General features: G+C 46.6%; 2 protein-coding genes across 5 annotated transcripts in view; both read right to left on the bottom strand.

Moving 5' to 3' along the window:
* Positions 1–203: 203 nt before the first annotated feature.
* prdm2b (PR domain containing 2, with ZNF domain b) lies at positions 204–8,333 on the bottom strand. Of its 2 annotated transcripts, none has more exons than XM_037251679.1 (4): positions 8,070–8,333; positions 5,552–5,637; positions 1,114–5,360; positions 204–801 (listed from the first exon to the last, which is right to left on the bottom strand). In XM_037251679.1, the coding sequence occupies exons 2-4, from the start codon at positions 5,568–5,570 to the stop codon at positions 784–786; spliced, it is 4,284 nt and encodes a 1,427-aa protein (XP_037107574.1). In that variant the 5' UTR covers positions 5,571–5,637; positions 8,070–8,333; the 3' UTR covers positions 204–783. The 2 variants fall into 2 exon arrangements, with proteins under 2 accessions (XP_037107574.1, XP_037107575.1); XM_037251680.1 differs by lacking the exon at positions 8,070–8,333 and adding an exon at positions 7,362–7,989.
* A 539-nt stretch (positions 8,334–8,872) lies between these two features.
* The window catches only part of foxj3 (forkhead box J3), a 67,404-nt gene continuing 59,039 nt past the window's right edge, over positions 8,873–17,237 (bottom strand). For all 3 annotated transcript variants that reach the window (XM_037252670.1, XM_037252669.1, XM_037252671.1), the window contains 5 exons: positions 14,435–14,824; positions 13,825–13,926; positions 13,550–13,741; positions 13,171–13,269; positions 8,873–12,881 (listed from right to left, as the gene is read on the bottom strand). In XM_037252670.1, coding sequence (XP_037108565.1) covers positions 12,769–12,881; positions 13,171–13,269; positions 13,550–13,741; positions 13,825–13,926; positions 14,435–14,824 — 896 coding nt within the window. In that variant the 3' untranslated portion in view covers positions 8,873–12,768. The remainder of the gene's footprint in view (positions 12,882–13,170; positions 13,270–13,549; positions 13,742–13,824; positions 13,927–14,434; positions 14,825–17,237) is intronic.

Raw genomic sequence — 17,237 nt, 5'->3', positions numbered from 1 at the left:
ATTAACGTTGTAATCGCCTGCTAACGACAGAGAAACAAACGGGTATGAACAGACAAGTAAAAACATGAGATGTCATTGAGATCTAGACTGGAGGAATTAACAGTTGTGCATCCATACAAGCGCTCTTTCTCTCACACTCTCACTCACACACACGCACACACACACACACACACACACACACACACACACACAGAATTCCTGAGGACCGATTGTTGCAGTCAACTGCCACATTTCATTTCCCCACACAAATGAAAAGCCAATAGAACATTTTCTACAATAAGAGCACTACAGAGATTGCATTCTGACATAAGTTTGCAAAACAAAACAAAATAATGCTGCCAGTGGCCACTGTAAGAGACTTGGAAAATGTTGTCATCTCGATAATACACTATATTTACGCATGCATTAGGAGACTCTTCGGGAGATTCAAATGTCCAAAATATAAGCCTAAAACAACAAAAGCTGTAATACGCGCGTTTCCCTAAACTGATGCATGATTGCCATTTGCAATAGATCAGCTTTCGACAGAGCCCTAATGTTACTGTTTTGGGTCAAGTCATGACACCTATTGTACATATATTTATATATATTAACCCACTGCCATTTACAGCGAGTTTTTCTTTTTTTGCAAGGCTGGCTGAAAACAAAATGGAGGCTCAGTTTAGTTTGTATGACAAGTGAGGAAAAAAGAAAGAAAGAACAGTCCAGCAAGGCAGTAGAGTTGTCCTCATGTGTGGGTCAACAGGGTCCCATGTCCCAGGAACCCAACGAGGGCAACATGGCTTACTTCATCAGCACCTCCTGGAACAACACACCAGTTTAATGAAAACAATACGAGCCGACACCGATCAAAGGGGGAGTTTGCAATTTAAAAAACAAAACATATGCGAACAAAGATAGGCACTTAGTGATGCTATTTTGTTGCAGCTCGATATGCATTATTATTTTACACTATTGATCACACCTACACATTTTCAAAATAGCTGTGCTTGAAAATGGTGCTGGTGCACTTTAGTGAGAGACGGGATTGGACAAGTAAGGCTCAATTCAAATCTCGCTAGCAGTTTTAACATTGCAAACTCTCACTTGGACTCAAAGTCTCCAATCACCCACCGGCGCGTCTTTTAGCTCAGGCGTCGGTGCGTCCTCGGCTTTGGCCTCCACGGCGGGGGCCGCCATCTGCGCGCTCCTGGTGACCGGACCGCCGAGCCTCTCCCGCATCCGAAGGGAGAAGCGCTCTTCTTTCTTGGGCTGCGGCGGAGACGACGACTTGGGCTCGGCTAACCTCTTGGGCGTCGCTTTGCCCATTCGCTGCAACCTGACGGGTTGCTTCTGTGCTGCGGTGTCACTGGGAGTGTGTGGGGGAGATGCCTGAGGCTGGCTCTTCTTGGCTTTTTTGCCGGCGGCGGTGGTGGTCGCCGCCGGGAACGACGCGGGCCTCTTCAGCACACTTTTGCCTTTCGCCGTCTGCGGCGGTTCGGGGAGTTCCGCCGCACCGGAGCTGCGAGCTCTCGTCTTTCCGAGGGGTTTGGGCTCAGGCTCCGTTTGTGCCGCTTCACATTCTTTCTTGCTCATGTTTTTCTCCGCCGCGCCAGACACGGCTTCTTTTTTCTTGCCCTTTTTTTTCATGGCAGGCTTCATGGGGCAGCTGAAGGCCATATGTTTGCCGAGGCTGGCCTGGTAAGTAAACTCTCGGCCGCAGTGGGGGCAGACGTTACTCTGCGCCTCTTCAACTTTAATGGCGGCCTTCTTTGCCGAGGTGGCGGTTTTGTTCTTTTGTGAAATAGCCTTCTGGACCAGCTGGTTTTTCTTCTTACTGAGGGCACTCATTTTTGTTTTGTTCACATCCTGATTAAAGTTAAGTCGCTTTGGCTGGCCCATCCTTCGGAAGGCGCTCTGGCCTGCCGAGGGCAACGCGACTCCGTTGGGAGATTTGACTATTTGCTTAAGGGGGATGGGGTTCTTTTTGGGAGTGTAGCGCTTCTTGTCGCTGGCATTGGCGCAAGCCAAAATGTGCTGGTGCAGCTCGGGCATGTTGTCAAAGCTGTTGCCGCACTTGGTGCAGCGGATGGCGGTGGTGAACGTCTGCGGGATGTTGTGTGTGGTGAAGTTGGTCGCCGATGCCATGGAGCCGGCGTGGGAACGGCTGTGATAGGGAAAGGGGGGCGGCTTGTAACTGGGGTAATGCTGGTTCTGGCCGAGACGGACGTCGGGGCCTTTGGGCTTCCCGCCCTCAGAGGCCATGATCTTTATAGTAGTGTAGAGCTCCTCATTGGGGTCCTCGCCGCCGTCATCGGCGTGATTCCCGTTAACGTCAGGCTTTTCCGTGGCGGGACTAGCGTCATTTTGTTCCGGCGCTTCCACACGAGTCTCTGGTGCCGGTGTGGAGATGCTAATTTCTTCTTTGGCTCTGGATGGGTCAGTGTAGTTCTGCGGCCTGAGTTTACCACTCTCCACGGAGGTATGCGTGCAGACGTCATTTGGATGCAAATCTTTTTGGTGCTGTTGCAGATTGCAGAGAAAGGCAAACTCCTTGGAACAAAGAGAGCACACGAAGATGGTGCCCACCCCATGTAGCGTGGTCCGGTGGGCGAGAAGGGCGTCCGCGTCGCCGAACAGCTGCAGACAGAACTCACACTTGAAGGGCCTATCGGACGCGTGCTCGACGATATGCCCGCTGAGCTCCTTCATGGACCCAAACGGGCTCTCGCATACATTGCAAACAAAGGTCTTGCAGTAAGTCGAGTCGCTTTTTTGGGTGGCGGGGGGCTTATCGGGTTTCTTTTCCAAAGGCTGCGGTGAAAAATCAACATCATCCCGAGGCACATGGTTCTTGACAGAAGCGTCATCTGTGTGATTCTCAGGCTCCTCTTTTATCTTTGCGTGTGGGAGCAGCAACGGGGCTGGGTCATGTGAAGCGAGAAGAGGCGGCGATGCCCGCAAAGACTCCGGCCGGGGCAAAACGGCAGCCAAGTCGGAGTTTTCAGACTTTGGACTTCCTGAGTTGAGGTCTCTGGTAGTTACGCCGTTCAGCAGGCTGCTGCTCGTCTCAGTCAAAGAAACGTCCGGCGTAGGAGACGGGCTGACCGAAGACGGCTCAAGGGGCGCAGGAGGACTGGCGGGTTCTTGGAGTGGAGTGTCGGGGGAGTCCAGTGTCTCAGAATGATGCTGCTCTTCCTCGTTGCCGGCGAACAAACTCTCCGCCTCTTCCGAGGGGACCTGCGGCGACCTTGGCGACATCTTTGGCGATAGGACAGGAAGAGGCCGCTGGGCCGATGAGTCCGAGGGCTGGGAAAGAGGAGAATTTGCTATTGCCTGCGGCGAGGGCATGGTGGGGAGTACGGGCGGTGGCGGCGTTGTGGATGTCACGCTGGAGGTGCCGGGTGAGGAGGGGTTCATGGTGACGGGGGTTAAGGACGGAGGCGAGGGGTGGGCAGAATCCACATTGGGAGACTGCGGTTGAAAAGCCAGGTTGGCGAGCGGCGCGGGTCCCTCCTCCGTCGGCAAGGGCAAACCCACGTACTCGTTCATCAGTACCTTTTCAAGCATGCTGGTGTTTGGCTTCCTCTTTTTTACTTGCAGCTGCGGCACTGCACTTCCCTTTACGTCCGGATCGGTGACGCTCTTCCGATGCAAGCTCAAATCAAGAGCCGAATCGCCGAGGACCTTGTTGGGGGTGTCGCTTCTTCGACTGACAGTGTTGGAAAGGTCCAAGGGTTGCTGATTGCAAGTGTTGCCGCCGCTGCCAGAGGAGCTTTGAGCGACGTTACTTCCACAAGGGCTCAAGGCTGCGGTGTCTTCCTTGTCCAGAGAGGAGCTACTGAGGTTCTCCAGCTTTGGCACCTTGAGGGCGTACGGGCTCACCGTCTCAGCCTTGCAAGCCTCTGCTCTAAAGGGCGAACCCAGCTGCGATGACGACGGGGGTGAGGTCGTTCGCCTTTTAAACCGACTCGGGGGACCTTGGGGTGGCGTGACGGAAAGCGGCGAGGTCAGCCTGTGACTTTCCGCGATGAGCGTGATGGACTTCTGAACGTCTTGTGTCTGGAGGAGCTGCTTGAGCTTCGGTGACAGATAAACGGTTTTCTCACGTTGGAATCCCGACGAATCCGCCGCTTGCTGGATAAGCGAGTTCGGCGAGGACGACGATGCCGTTTCCGTCTCGACTTTGAGGCCGGGAAGAAGAGGCGGCGTCGACGTTCGTCTTTTGGATGAAGCCGGATAGAAGTTGGACGACTGCTTGGCGGTGCTGGCCCGAGCCTCCACCTTGAGCGCCTGACTGAGCTGACTGGGGCTGATGATGACCGCGTCCAGACCAAAAAGGGCGGCCGATCGAGTGTCCACCTCGATGACCTCACAAGTGCTCACCGTATTGGTAGACACGATTTTGCCATCGATGTAGAAGCTCAAATTCTCAGAGATGTTTTTGGATATGTCTACGACATAATCGTCCCGGTCGGTCTCGTCTTCTGTGTCGGCGCTGGGTACGTACACGAGGGCGGGGCCGGCATTGGGCGACGCGTCGGGCCGCGGCTGCGCCGACGCCTCCTGCAGCAGCATGCCTTTCCGGCGAACGCCCTTGGGTAACAAGTGTCGTTCGTGTATTCGGCGCTGGTGCCGCCGCATATTAGTGTGTGTGCCAAACGCTTTGTTACAGTACTTGCAAGGATGGAGCTCTTTGGGAGCCCCGTTTTCATCCAAGACGAAGGGAGGGTCGGCATGTGGGCCAGATTCCTTCCTCGCCATTTCAGAGTAGTGCGCGGGTCCTCCCGTAAGCTGCGACCCCGCGGCGGCGTATTGATTAGTAGGGCTTGTGCGCTCGGGAGCGGAAATGTCCGTCTGCACCAAAGGGCCGAGCAGATGAGCCGTTCCGGCCAAGGAGCCGGGCTTCTTCTTGAGGCCGCTCTCGTGCCTCCTCTCGTGGCGCCGCCGACCCACCTGAGAGCCAAAGGACTTGCTACAGTATCGGCAATTGAAGAGCTGCGCTTGCTGGCCAGTGGCGGTGTGAATGTGGATGTGACGCTCCAGACCCTGCCTGGTGGAGAAGTGCCGTTCACAGTGCTGACAGGGGTACGAATCTCCGTGCAAATCCAAGGGGTCGAAGTCGGGATCGGTGTCGGCCTCCTGAGGCGGGGAAGACGGCGACTGGCTTCTCGCGATACCTTCGAGGGACGAGTCGGGTTGCCCCTGTGCGTCGTCGTGGCCTTGTAAAGTGTTGGCATCCTCTTCTTCCTCCTCTTCCTCGTTTGCCCCATCCATCGTGTCGACTGACGTGTCCTGCACATCTCGGTGGTCGGTCATTTCTGTGGGCGTGACTTTGGAGGGTCCTTGTGTTAGTGGCTTCTCATCCTCCTCCTTCACACCTGTCAACGGTCATCAGAAATGTCAGCCAACACAGAAATCATGTGTATTATATTTTACAGGTCACACAGTGATGTCGCTCAGACATATTTGTAACTCCGGGGCGTGTTCTGCTTTTTCCTTCATGTGAAAAACGTGTTTCTGATGTTTGCAGGAAAGGCGAGCGGAAGGCTGTGCCGAACGTCCAACTTGCCTTCTTCCCCATCCCACATCTCCACAGATTTGTCTCTGCTCGTTTTCGGCGAGTCGGCCCAATCAATTCTCGAAGCTTTCTTCAGGCTGCGGACAAAAACAAGAACAGCTTCAGATAACAAAGCAAGAGTATTTGTGACACATTTCAGTCAACAAAAAGCTCACTTGGGCGTTACCACCCTCGCACTTTTTACTTGGAGCAGTTTTCATTGTTACATTAAGACTGAGGGAAAAAAGAAATCTACCATATTCTTCATCACAAAAACCTTGCTCGCTGATGAAGATGATTCCAATGTGGACGTCAGCGACACACGTTGCATCACAAGAACACAATATTCTTTTGAGCGCCTTTTGAAAATTTCAAAACAGCTGCCATGAGGGTTGTTAAGGTTGGACTGTTTGCTAGCTAACAAGGTCACTGTGTATCCGCGCTTTTGCTATTGGCCTCTCTGCAAAAGGTATTTTGTTTGGAGGTTGCCAACAGAACGTAATGAACCACTTTGTGCAGCCGTGTCAGAGAACACGTCCTCCTGCAGAAAAAAGGCAAGCCAAGTTCCTGCCATAGTTAGTGTTATTAGTTCTCTATTTATGGCTTACGGGAATTACTAGTGGGTTGAAGGATGCTTCCTTGACACGTTCGATGGCTATTCTGAAGTCCATCGTGACCAGCTGTGAGGTCACGTGATGGAGCGTTACAAAGCCCAATTCAAAATCAAAGCGCAGCGAGGGAGTTTGTGTGAGGTCAGTCATTCCGTACGCATTCACTTGAGGACACACACGGCTAATGACTCAACAAAGATCATGTCAGACAAGTTCATATTCAAGCCAATTACAGGGATTCATGATATAACTTTAAAGCTCCTTAAATAAGAAGGGGTCTACCACACAGTATAATGGTGAGCTAATTTAGTAAACATGGGCGAAACACGCGTTGGTTAATCAATTTGCTCAACTTTAAAATGTATGCAGTGGATCCCTCCTTATTTAAGGACTCCCCTCTTCCTGACACCAGCGGCACAGTTAATCAGAATCAGCTTTATTTTGAGACATGAATTTGCTTGAAACCACAACCAGATTTCACACCCTAATCTGAATTTCTAACCCAGAACTAAAACCTTACTTTTCACATTGAATTTCTACTTTGAAACCAACTTTTGCTTGACACTCTAATTCAAGTCTTTCTCAAATAACTCCCGAAACCTGAATTTAAAATGCTTGAAATCCAAGTCAGAAACATACATTTGCTGGAAACCTTGACATACCACCCAGAACAAGACTTCACATCCTGATCTGAAAGCCTAACCTTGAGTTGAAACCTGACTTTGAAATCTTGACCCTGAATACACTCTTAACTATTTCTGAAACATTGATGTTTACGAGAAACACTAACTCTAGATTTATACCCCAATTCAAGCATTTAGCGTCAACTCACATATACGAGTTAACAAGGAAGAATCTTCCATGTCACAAGAGCTGAGCAGCAAGACCCATTTATCTTTTACTGACTAAAAAAAACTCTGTCCAAAGTTCATAGCACACTGCGAGGCATTTACTCGCAAGTCAGTTGAACATTATGCGTCCAAATGAACAGTTTCCTTGTTTGATTGTACATCATTCGGAGTATGCAAAAAAAAAAATAGTTTTTGTTCATTAAACGATTGCACAACTTTGAAGAAATGGCGTTGGGTGGATGGAATTCTCGCAAAATCTTGACAATTGTATCGAAACACATTAGACGCCCATAAAGGAGTTGTGAAGTTCATCAATAGAAATGTGTTCGACTTCAGTTGAGAAGTGAGAAAATAGTTTACCAATCTGCACCGAGGTGTCCCGGGCTAGCCGCCTAGCTTCGCTTAGCATTCGCTCGTCTTGACAACCTGACCGACTGGTTATTCCGCAGGAGCCGAAAGCAAAGCGAATGCTGTTCGGTTTGAACACCCCCCCGCAAACGTTCGAAAGCGGGAGATATTTTTATTCGCTACCCGATACCGGCGAGGTTGGTGGGGGGGCCAGTGGCCAACTACCGTGGAGCTGGAGAGTCGGGCGCTCGGTTTAGCTTTAGCTCGCCGCGCTAGGCCACCATCGAGTGGAGGCTCGCCGATGGATGGCTTTCATGCTTTTCGGAAGCTCAGGAAGGTCACATCCTCGACAAGGAGCAACTCGAGCAGGAGGGTGGGGGGTGGCGAGGCGGGGGAGTGACCGCCGAACGAGATGGTTAGCGTAACGACTTTGGGGCGTCATTCGGTACCCTCAGCGACCACTTTGATATCGGGTTTAAAAGTGGAGAAAAGCCCCCCGCCCCCCTTCTCCTCCTGCTCCTCTTCCTCCTCCACTCATCGACTAGCCTCCCAATGCTAGCCACTAGCTCAACTTAGCTCTCAAGTGGCTAGGAAACCAGTCCGCGGCTAACTTAGCGGAGGTGTCCGATGTTGGAAGTCGTCCGTTTAAAAAAGAAAAGTGTGTCAAATCAACTTTCAAGTGGCCCGGCCGCTGTCAAACACACTGAAAAGAGACCTCACCTCGACAGTTTTTCCTTTCTTCCTCCAGTGCAGCTGTTATCTCGGGGTTGTCTCAGCTCGCCTCGCACGGTGCTGTACCACACCAGCAGCCAGCCAGCAGCAGCTCGTCTCCGGGCGCGATAGGCTGCCAAGAATGAGGGATGAGCCGTAGCACCAATCACAAGCCGCCTCGCCGCCCTCCAGTCGCCGCCTCGCTGCCTCCTCACCCTGGGGGGAGATTTGGGACAGCGAGCATCTAATCTGGCTGTGATGCGTTCATGGTGCACTTTGGTACCTTCCATGTCAACATGTCTGCGCCCGAAAAAAAAAAGAATTTTCTTCATCGTTACGTGATTTGGTTTGTTTCATTTTTAGCCTGGTTGTTACGTTAATGCGGTTATGTGTAAAAGGAACAAAAGAGAAAGAAAAGCACTTAAAGGGTCAAAAGAGTAGTCTACAAACGTCAAATCAAATTGCAAAACTAAACACTCTTAATATTATAGCAGAAACCTTGAAACGCTATCTTCAAAACACCCAACTGCCTTGAATTGCTACTTTGAAACTTTCGACACCATTTCAAAATCTTTAATGTCAAATCCTTGAAACCTAATTTGAATATTTTCTTGAAACCCTTAATCATAATGTGAATACAACATGACTTTAATGGAAATTCTAAATTTGGATTGAAACCTTATTTATAAATTTTCAGCATGCTTTTTGTTCATTTTCCTTTGACTAATTCATGTTAAATGAAAAAAAAAGTGTCCTATGCCTTGGGGTTGGTTGCAAGTGATCCCGAAGAAGGCTCAAACAGCACAAACTTCCACAGTGAAGTTACCATATTTTATTTCTTTTAAGTGCCATTCATGCATATTGGGCAAGGAGAGGGCTTGGGTACGGGTGGGTTCAGGTGGTTTTGACAAGTCTAATAACACTTTACAGCACTAAACGAATACAAAGAGTAGCTGTGCACCTCATTTGACAGCAAAAGTAATAAATCGTGCAATTTAAAATAAAAAGGGGCGAAAATAGGAGGAAAACAAACAAGAAATGACAAAGACAAACTAAAAACAATGAAACACAAACCAAATATATATTATCAACACTGAAACACCGAATGTAGAAACATAGTACAGGTAAAAGGTAGTGTCACACACACAAAAAAAGCCAATGCGTTTTCATCACATATATACAATATAGATATATACATACTGTCACCCTCTGATTGGACGATAACAAAATATTCTTTCCCCTCCCTCATCTATTTCGTGGACTCACCCGGCCCCCAGGAGGAAAACAAGGAGGGGGGTGTGGGGGGGGATTGAAAAAGACAAATATGTACAAGCACGACGACACCGGCACTGAAGGAAACGACCATTCATTTCAACTGACAGTACTAGGATGATGATGGCTGCTCTTGAAAAATCTTTCCCTCATTCAAAATGTGTTAAAATCTCCCAAATAATCTCTCTGGCAAGTAATAACGAACTTTGACCTACCCCCCTCCAATTTTTTTTTTTTTTAAACACACCAGCAAACAGACTCGCGCATACAAGCAACAAAAAAGTGATCCAGTCATTTTTCTTACACTGTGTCCCTTTTTTCAAGCCACATTTGAAGTTGTTTTTACTCTTCGCCCGGAAGATGTGAAACAAACGTTCCCTCCATTGAGTTTTACAAGAAGGATGGGCGTGGGTATTTATCAATTGAATTGATTAGTTATGTCTTGGAAGCGATTGGGGGTAAACTGGAGTAAACAACATCACTATTTGCTCTTAACTAAAGTTTGCCGTCCCAAGACGGCAAAATGGCATCCACTATGGGATGATGAGCTACAAAAATCTGGGGAATTTTGTCAAGTGCCATCCCTGTAATTTAATATTCATTTTGCAAACTCAGCACTATTCAAAATGATTGTCAGAAAGCCTTACCCTTGGCAAAAGGTCAATCTGTCCTAAAAAAAAAAGTTTCACAACTCCCTGTTCAGTCTTTGCATGTGTTACAGGGTCTTTAAAGTTATAGTTTAGCAAGTTGGAACTTATCTTTTCATATGATGAATAAATCATCTTGATGCGTGATGAGTTTCACTCTGGACCAGAATCATTCCAAATCCAGTCCCAGGTGTGGAATGATGGGAAAAGCGAACCGTGGGCCTCTGTTAAGGGAATACAAACTAAGCATGGGCATAAAGATTGATTAGTCGATTGATTGTTGCAATTGAGGCAAAATGGAATTGTCACGACTGGATTGGAACTCGGATGTCTAAAGGAGGACAATATTGACATCAGCTATGGGAATCAACTCCTTCAGGCAGCGTTTAATACAACACCGCCCGAGAAAGTGGAGTTCAGAGATCGATCACATCATATTCAAAACATTCCGCAAAAACTAACAATTTATTCTAGTCAACCAAGGAAATGCCTGTCAAATGCCCATCCCTTGCACAACTTGCCAGATTAAATGAAAAAGGACGCAGAGTATGACAGAATCCTGACTGGCGTTGTTGTTTACATGACTGTGTGAGAATTTGCATGTAAGCGGAGTTGCTTTAGCGCCCATCAATATGGAAGTTTCCAGAACTGCCAATCACCCTGTTATCTTTTGTGTGCTTTTCCAGAAAACAAATTAACAGTTGTGCTTATAGCATAACCTCAAATAAAAATGATCAGAATAAGCTAAATTCCCAAATTCCCAATATAGCATGGAAAATTCATCTTCATTATGTAAAAAATAATAAAATAAAATGACACACATTTAAGGGCAGGTAAAGAGCCTACAGATCATTAATCAGAGGTAAGTATCATTTTGAACTTTCGAGCCGTTAGCCTCTGACCCTCATCCTAAACCAGTGACTCGAATACCACTATTGGTACATAGGCGCCCTCTAGTGGAACAAGAAAGAATCAATAAATTTTCTAAACCAGGGTCGCAGTTCAATGTTACAGTGCCTTTTTTTTTTTTAATTCAGTTCAGCTGATGTCACAGAGCCAGATATTCATACATTGATGTTTGTTCTGAACCGTGAGTTGAAGGTAAGCTGGACTGTAGCGCAATTTCAATTTTTCACATTTTAGTTTATTTTTGAGTAAGAGATTGGAAATCAAAATTGAAGGAGAGGCAGTAGATGACTAGTTGTTTTTCTGCCTAATGCGAGGCAGACTTGCATTCAACTTTAAGATGCATGAAGGTATTTTATGAGAGGATTCTGTATTCATCTTACAAATACTGTGAATGTTCAGCTTCTCACTTTTAGTATACTGCTTGTCCAAGTTGTCACCAACATCTTTAATGATCAATAGGCTGCTAGTTATAAAAAGGAATTAGGGATGGGCATTTCCTTGACTGCCTACAGGAAAAATGAACCTTCTATTAACTGATAAAAAAAAAAACAATACAAATGGCAGACACTAGTAAGGAAACCGTTTATGTGGACGTAGATGGTAACAGACAGCATTTCTACTCATTGCATCAAGGAAGTCAACTCCATTTTGTCTCCATCACCTCCAGACACAACTAATCGGCCATCAATCCTTAAAGATGAATAAATCAAAGACTATGCCCATCCCTAAAGCGGTGATTCCCAACTACTGTGAGGGTGAGCCATTATCCAATTTTACTTAATTGGTCCAAAACGGTGCATTTGTTGGTCTAGTCATGCCCGTGACGTATAGTGACAGGCTGAACAATTAATGTTTCTCCACAATTGTAACACAAACCTTAAATAAAAGGACGAATAAAAATCGAGACAATATTTCAGTATGTTTATATCCTATTTGTGACATTTTTGTTTGGGGGTGTGCCATCAGATTATTTTTTTTTTTAATAGGTGTATTGGCTCACAGTAGCAGGTTGGGAATCACTGCCCCAAAGGGAACATTGATGGAAAAAATGACATAGATGTGGATGTGCTTACAGCTTTAAAAACAAAACAACAAAAAACTAACATTTGGTATTCTGCTGCTGTCACACTCATCATATTGACTTAAATTAAAAATGAACAAGACACTTTTGCAACATTCGGCTGACTTTTTACCTGTAATTTGACTTTTTTTCTGTCAATGTATCCCAAACATTCCTTTGTACGATCACATTGGTTGGTTTTCATTCTATGGTAGTTAAAAGTAGGCCTGAAGACCTTTTTCGTGTATTTTTTTTCAACACCCTGTTCAAAACCTCTGCCAGCCAACCACAGAGGGGGGGGGGGGGACTCTTCCGCCGTCACATGACTCACACAGGCCGCCTGTGTTTCTTTTACAAAACAATAAAAAGATTATTTAAAAAAAGAGATAGCTCAATTCATCCACGAGGCGGCTGAGGCCAACACGAGAAGAAGAATCACAAGCTGAAATCACAGAACAGTGGTGGAGTGGCTTGGCTAAAAGCGGGACAAAATGGGGGAGGGGGGGGGGGGGGGTTGGGTGTCTGGAAGGCCGCTGGTTAGGATGGTGGGAGAGGCGAGCTGGAGACATACACTTGATCCTGTCCCAATAATATGATTGTCTTTTTCTGGTTATGTAAAAATGTTTCACGGCACTCCGCCTAATGTTCGCCCACCGAGAAGGAGAGTAGGGGGTTGTTGGTTTCCTCCTTCCTCCATCTCCTCCCCCTCCCACGGCCTTATTTTAGCCCAGCCTGATTTCCTCTGGCTTCCACCTCCTCCTCTCTTCGCTCTCTACTCCTTTTGTTTTCAAAAAAATACAACAAAAATGAGAGGAGGAGGCTACACAATGGAGTCCCAGTCAAAATCATCCTGGATGTCATCGGCCGGCATGCGATGAATCTGGAAGTTTCTGCTCGGCATCATGTGCTGCTGGTTCATCTGAGCGTGGTGCCCTGGGGATTAAAAAAACACATCAACAAAATCATTTGTTTATCTGACAATCCATTCATTTTCCATGACATTTTTATTACGGCTGACTTGTGGACAAAAGCCAATGTACACCCTTGATTGGTCGCCAGCCAGTTACAGGGCTCAAAAGCACTGAAAATTACACGTCTTCGATGAACCTAACACGTATGTTTTTGGAATGCAAACTCCACAAATGAAAGCTGGAGGCAAGTTTTGATTCCCAACTGTGAGGCACAAGTGCTGATCACTCAACCACCCGTCCGTCTGTCTCACCAGTCATGGTGGGTCCCGCGCTGCTCATGGGGGGCATGTGGGGATACCCCGGGGGGCCCATCATGGACATGCTCTGTCTGGAGTCCATGTAGAGATTTCCTAACGAGACACACAACCATAACCAAGTCAAACTTTTGCAACCACATAATAGCAGTTGCTTATTTTTATTAAACTCAATGGAGTTGTACAGGTTATAGGTCACATTAATGATAGAAAAAGTTTAGCAATGATTTCTCTTAATTGGTCTCACTACAAAAATCTATTGACAATTTAACTATTATGCAGATTTAGTGGAGAAATGACCCTTTTTTTTAAGTGGCATCCACATGTGCACAAGTAACACAAGCGAGCAAGGTAACACTGGTGTCGGGTGTCATACCTGTGCCGAGGTGCTGGCTGGGTTTGTTTGGGTGCATGGGCGCGTGACAGACGGCCGGCTGCACCGTCCCCTGCGGCTGGATGACCCCGGTGCGGGCGAAGAACTGGTTGATGGACGAGCACAGGTCGGCAATCTGTGTGGGCTCCAGCGACCAGTTGTTCAACTCGGCCTGCCTCATGCTCTCTCGCAACCCTGAGCGGGCAAAATTGAAAAAAAAAAAGTCATTGAGGTCACAGTGCTGTGAGTTTCTTTGACATTTTCCAAACGTCGTCTACCTTGGAAAGGTGACAGGTCCACATCCGCCCAGTTATAGCTGCTCGCAATGCGGCAGCTTTCTTTCAGTGCGTCCAGATTTGGGTACCAGTCAGAAAGTAAACCTAGTAAAATTTTAAATTTCAGTTTCTCGACGCAAAATTCAATGGGGACATGAAAACTTAAAAAAAAAAAAAAATTAATTAGCTTTTTTAAAATTGATTTTTAAAACATTTCTGTAGCCAAATGGACTACAAACATGAATAATATATTTTAGAGTAAAAGTTAATGAAAATGTAAAATACCTTTAATTTATTTTTAGATAAAATAGCGCTGATTGGTTCGAAAATGCTCATGAAAACAGCTTAAGTTTAACAAATGCGCTGATTGAATTTCAATGTGTAAAGCGTCCATTAGGAGGCGCCATTTTACTGTGCAAATCCTTCCCAAGACTGCTGGTTGGCTTTGTTCTCCCCTCAGATAATAAAGAGCTATGATTTATTGTTTAGCACCTTGAACAGCATCTCCACGCTTAGCGACTACAAACAAGATGCAAAATCCATTTCAGCAACCTTCTCTGGTCTGTGCGTGCGTGACGAAGAGAAACAAGACGGCGGTTTCGGGCCAGGTTACCTGGATTGCAGGCCATCTGCTGCTGGGCGGGATGCGGCTGGTGGGAGAGGCTCTGATGCTGCGACGGGTGTTGGCCGTGCTGCGCGTGTTGGACGGGATGCGGCGTGTGCTGTTGCGGGTGCTGGCCGTGGGACGGGTGCTGCTGCGGGTGCTGGCCGTGCTGGTTGTGCGGGCCGGCGTGCTGCGGGAGGTGCTGCGTGTGCGGGGAGCCGTGTCCGGGGTGGGCTTGCGCCGGGTGGGAGAGGGGGACCTGGCCACTGTTGTTGGAGTGGCTGTTGGGCTGGTTGTTGGACAGGTTGTTCTGCGTGCTGATGGCGCCACTGGGGGAGTGCTGATAGGAGCAGGACGTGTGGGTCTGCTGCGGTGTGTCTGACGGTAGTCCCATCAGGCCTGGAAAGCACAACAACGCACAATGTCATTATTGGCCATTACAGACACTTATTACAAACAGGGCTGTGCATGATACAAAAAAAATAATAATTTCTGCACGATGCATTTTTCCAGTGCAAACCTCCACCTTTCTAAATGTTCAGTCATAAAAAAAAAAAAAAAAAAACGTTGCTATGGTTGTCGAATGTAGACTCATTAATTTGCATCATACTGAGTTGTTTCTAACATTTAATTTTGTTGTTCTTATCATATTCTTCTTTTCGTTAAAAGAGACATTGGCTCTCATTAGATTGCGCTTGCACACCTCATGTTGTGGCCGGGGATGGTCCATTCTCCCTGGCAAATTAATCGAGCATGAAAACAATTTGTTGCAGCTCTGCGGTGACTGACAGGAGATAAAGTGTTCCGTCAATAAAATGACAGAAAATGGTGACAAATGACGTCAAACAAACACATTTCCCAGACCCTCTGATGTCCTCGTACTGCTCTTGTGGTCACCGGACACACGGCGGTCCAAAGATAGCATCACACAAGGATGGGGAAAAGCAGGAAATCACATTTAATAAGCTGCGCCATTGCCAGTCTTTGTTCTACTGGAGCTAGTAAAGTTCATCAAGGACAAGGACAATTTTCCCCAAGCTGAAATTCACTTTCTGTATCAATATCTCTGGCAACTTTCAACTGTACTCTGCAGCATTAAATAAACACAATAAAATACATTTTCCTTAACCATATTCAATAATCATTACCACATAATAAAACCTAAAGAAACTGTCCCTTGACGCCTAAAGAACCAGAACCTAAATACCTCAAATTACAAAAGGACAATTTTGTATACTGTGATGCAGTGTGCTTCAGTAGTGTGACAACATTAGCGATAGCATTGGCAGCTAACAGGATAAAGTTATTGATTTGCTTCCAGCAAGTCAACACAACTACAAGTAGCTTGTAAACAAGTCAGATTGTTAACTTAATGGGCGCCACTCGAGGTACATGGGATCCTGCTAGTGGTATTCAAAGAATGGGCACGTTTTAAAATATCCTACACTACTTTCGGATTATTCAAGCTGCTACCTTTGCAGCCCCTCCCCCTAAGAAAATGCACACTATTCATGTTGCACTTTCTGAAAACCAAAAGATTAAAGCTGTTTTTATAAAACAACCCCGTCGGGGCACTTTGATTAGAAACGCGACTTATTTGGACCAAAGAAAGCAAACCATTGCTCTTAGACTAATGGGATATGGCTCCCGTGTTTAAGTAGCTGCACGCTTGAGACACTCCAGCTGCCTTTCTCTTGACTCACACGGTGACTCAGCATGCCGAGGTTCACCAGTCAGACGCACACATATGCGCTCGCGCACAGAAACGGTCTTGCTTTGGTGCCATCTGCTGGCAACTTGGTGCCAAAGAACAATGAGGTAAGTTGAGGAACTTCATTAGGACAAAAAGAGTTCTTTGCCGTTGGGCAATTTCAGTTTTTGCAATGAACAAATACTGGCGGCTTTACTGTAAATGAATCACTTAGAAACATAAATATTTTTCTAGTTTAAATACTTTTCAAGACATGTAAATTTATAAAGTCCCTTTCCATATTTACGTCGAAACCCTGCCTGTGAAGTGTCTTTTAGGCTTCCACAATCATCATGCAAAAAAAGGTGCCAAAGGTGGATCTCTTTTATCAGAACCACCATTGTCCAAGCGGAGAAGTAGAGAAAGCAATTATTGCGGCAGTAGAATAATAATGCCAGCTCATTACCTATTATCAAAGACGGCGAATTAGCTTGCTGTCGACACGGCGGCCCGCATGTGAAATCCTCCGGCTAGATTATTTACGCTTTTTAATTGCCGGAGCTTGTCTGACGAGGGGATGGATGCGCATCCACACGTAGAAAAAAAAAAAAAAGGTAGCAACTTTAATGAAACATGGATGATAGATTAAAAGGAGAGGAACTCTTTGAAAAGCATGAATTGCATTTGATTGGTGAAAAGTAGGTTATACACAGAAAGCTCAGACGACTTTGCTCATAACCCGCTTGTCAAGCGCTCTTTGTTTATCAGTCAATCAGATTAGGAGCAAAACTGCATTTTGTTCTAGTGGGACTGTTCCACAGGCTTTTTCTTTTTTTGGGGGAAAGCTACTCTCCACATATTCACTCTGCTGCTGCTACGTATTACAGTAGAACATGTCTCCATCACGGTGACAGATGAAGCTCAGCGCAACAGAATTACAAGGGGGATTGGACTCGCTTCCCGGATGAGACGTGGCCGGCATGGGGAAAACATTTCAGCGCTGACGGGGAACAGATGCCGCCGGGCTGACAAATGACAAAATTTGACAAATGTGAAACAAAAAAGACGGGTGCCTTAATTGTGGCTTCCTTGTTTGCTTCAATCAAATATTTGCATTTTAAA

This window comes from Syngnathus acus, chromosome 5, assembly GCF_901709675.1.
Source record: "Syngnathus acus chromosome 5, fSynAcu1.2, whole genome shotgun sequence".
Classification (NCBI taxonomy): Eukaryota; Metazoa; Chordata; class Actinopteri; order Syngnathiformes; family Syngnathidae; genus Syngnathus; species Syngnathus acus.
The sequence above is the reverse complement of the archived record's forward strand: the minus strand, read 5'-3'. Positions and strand labels throughout refer to the sequence as shown.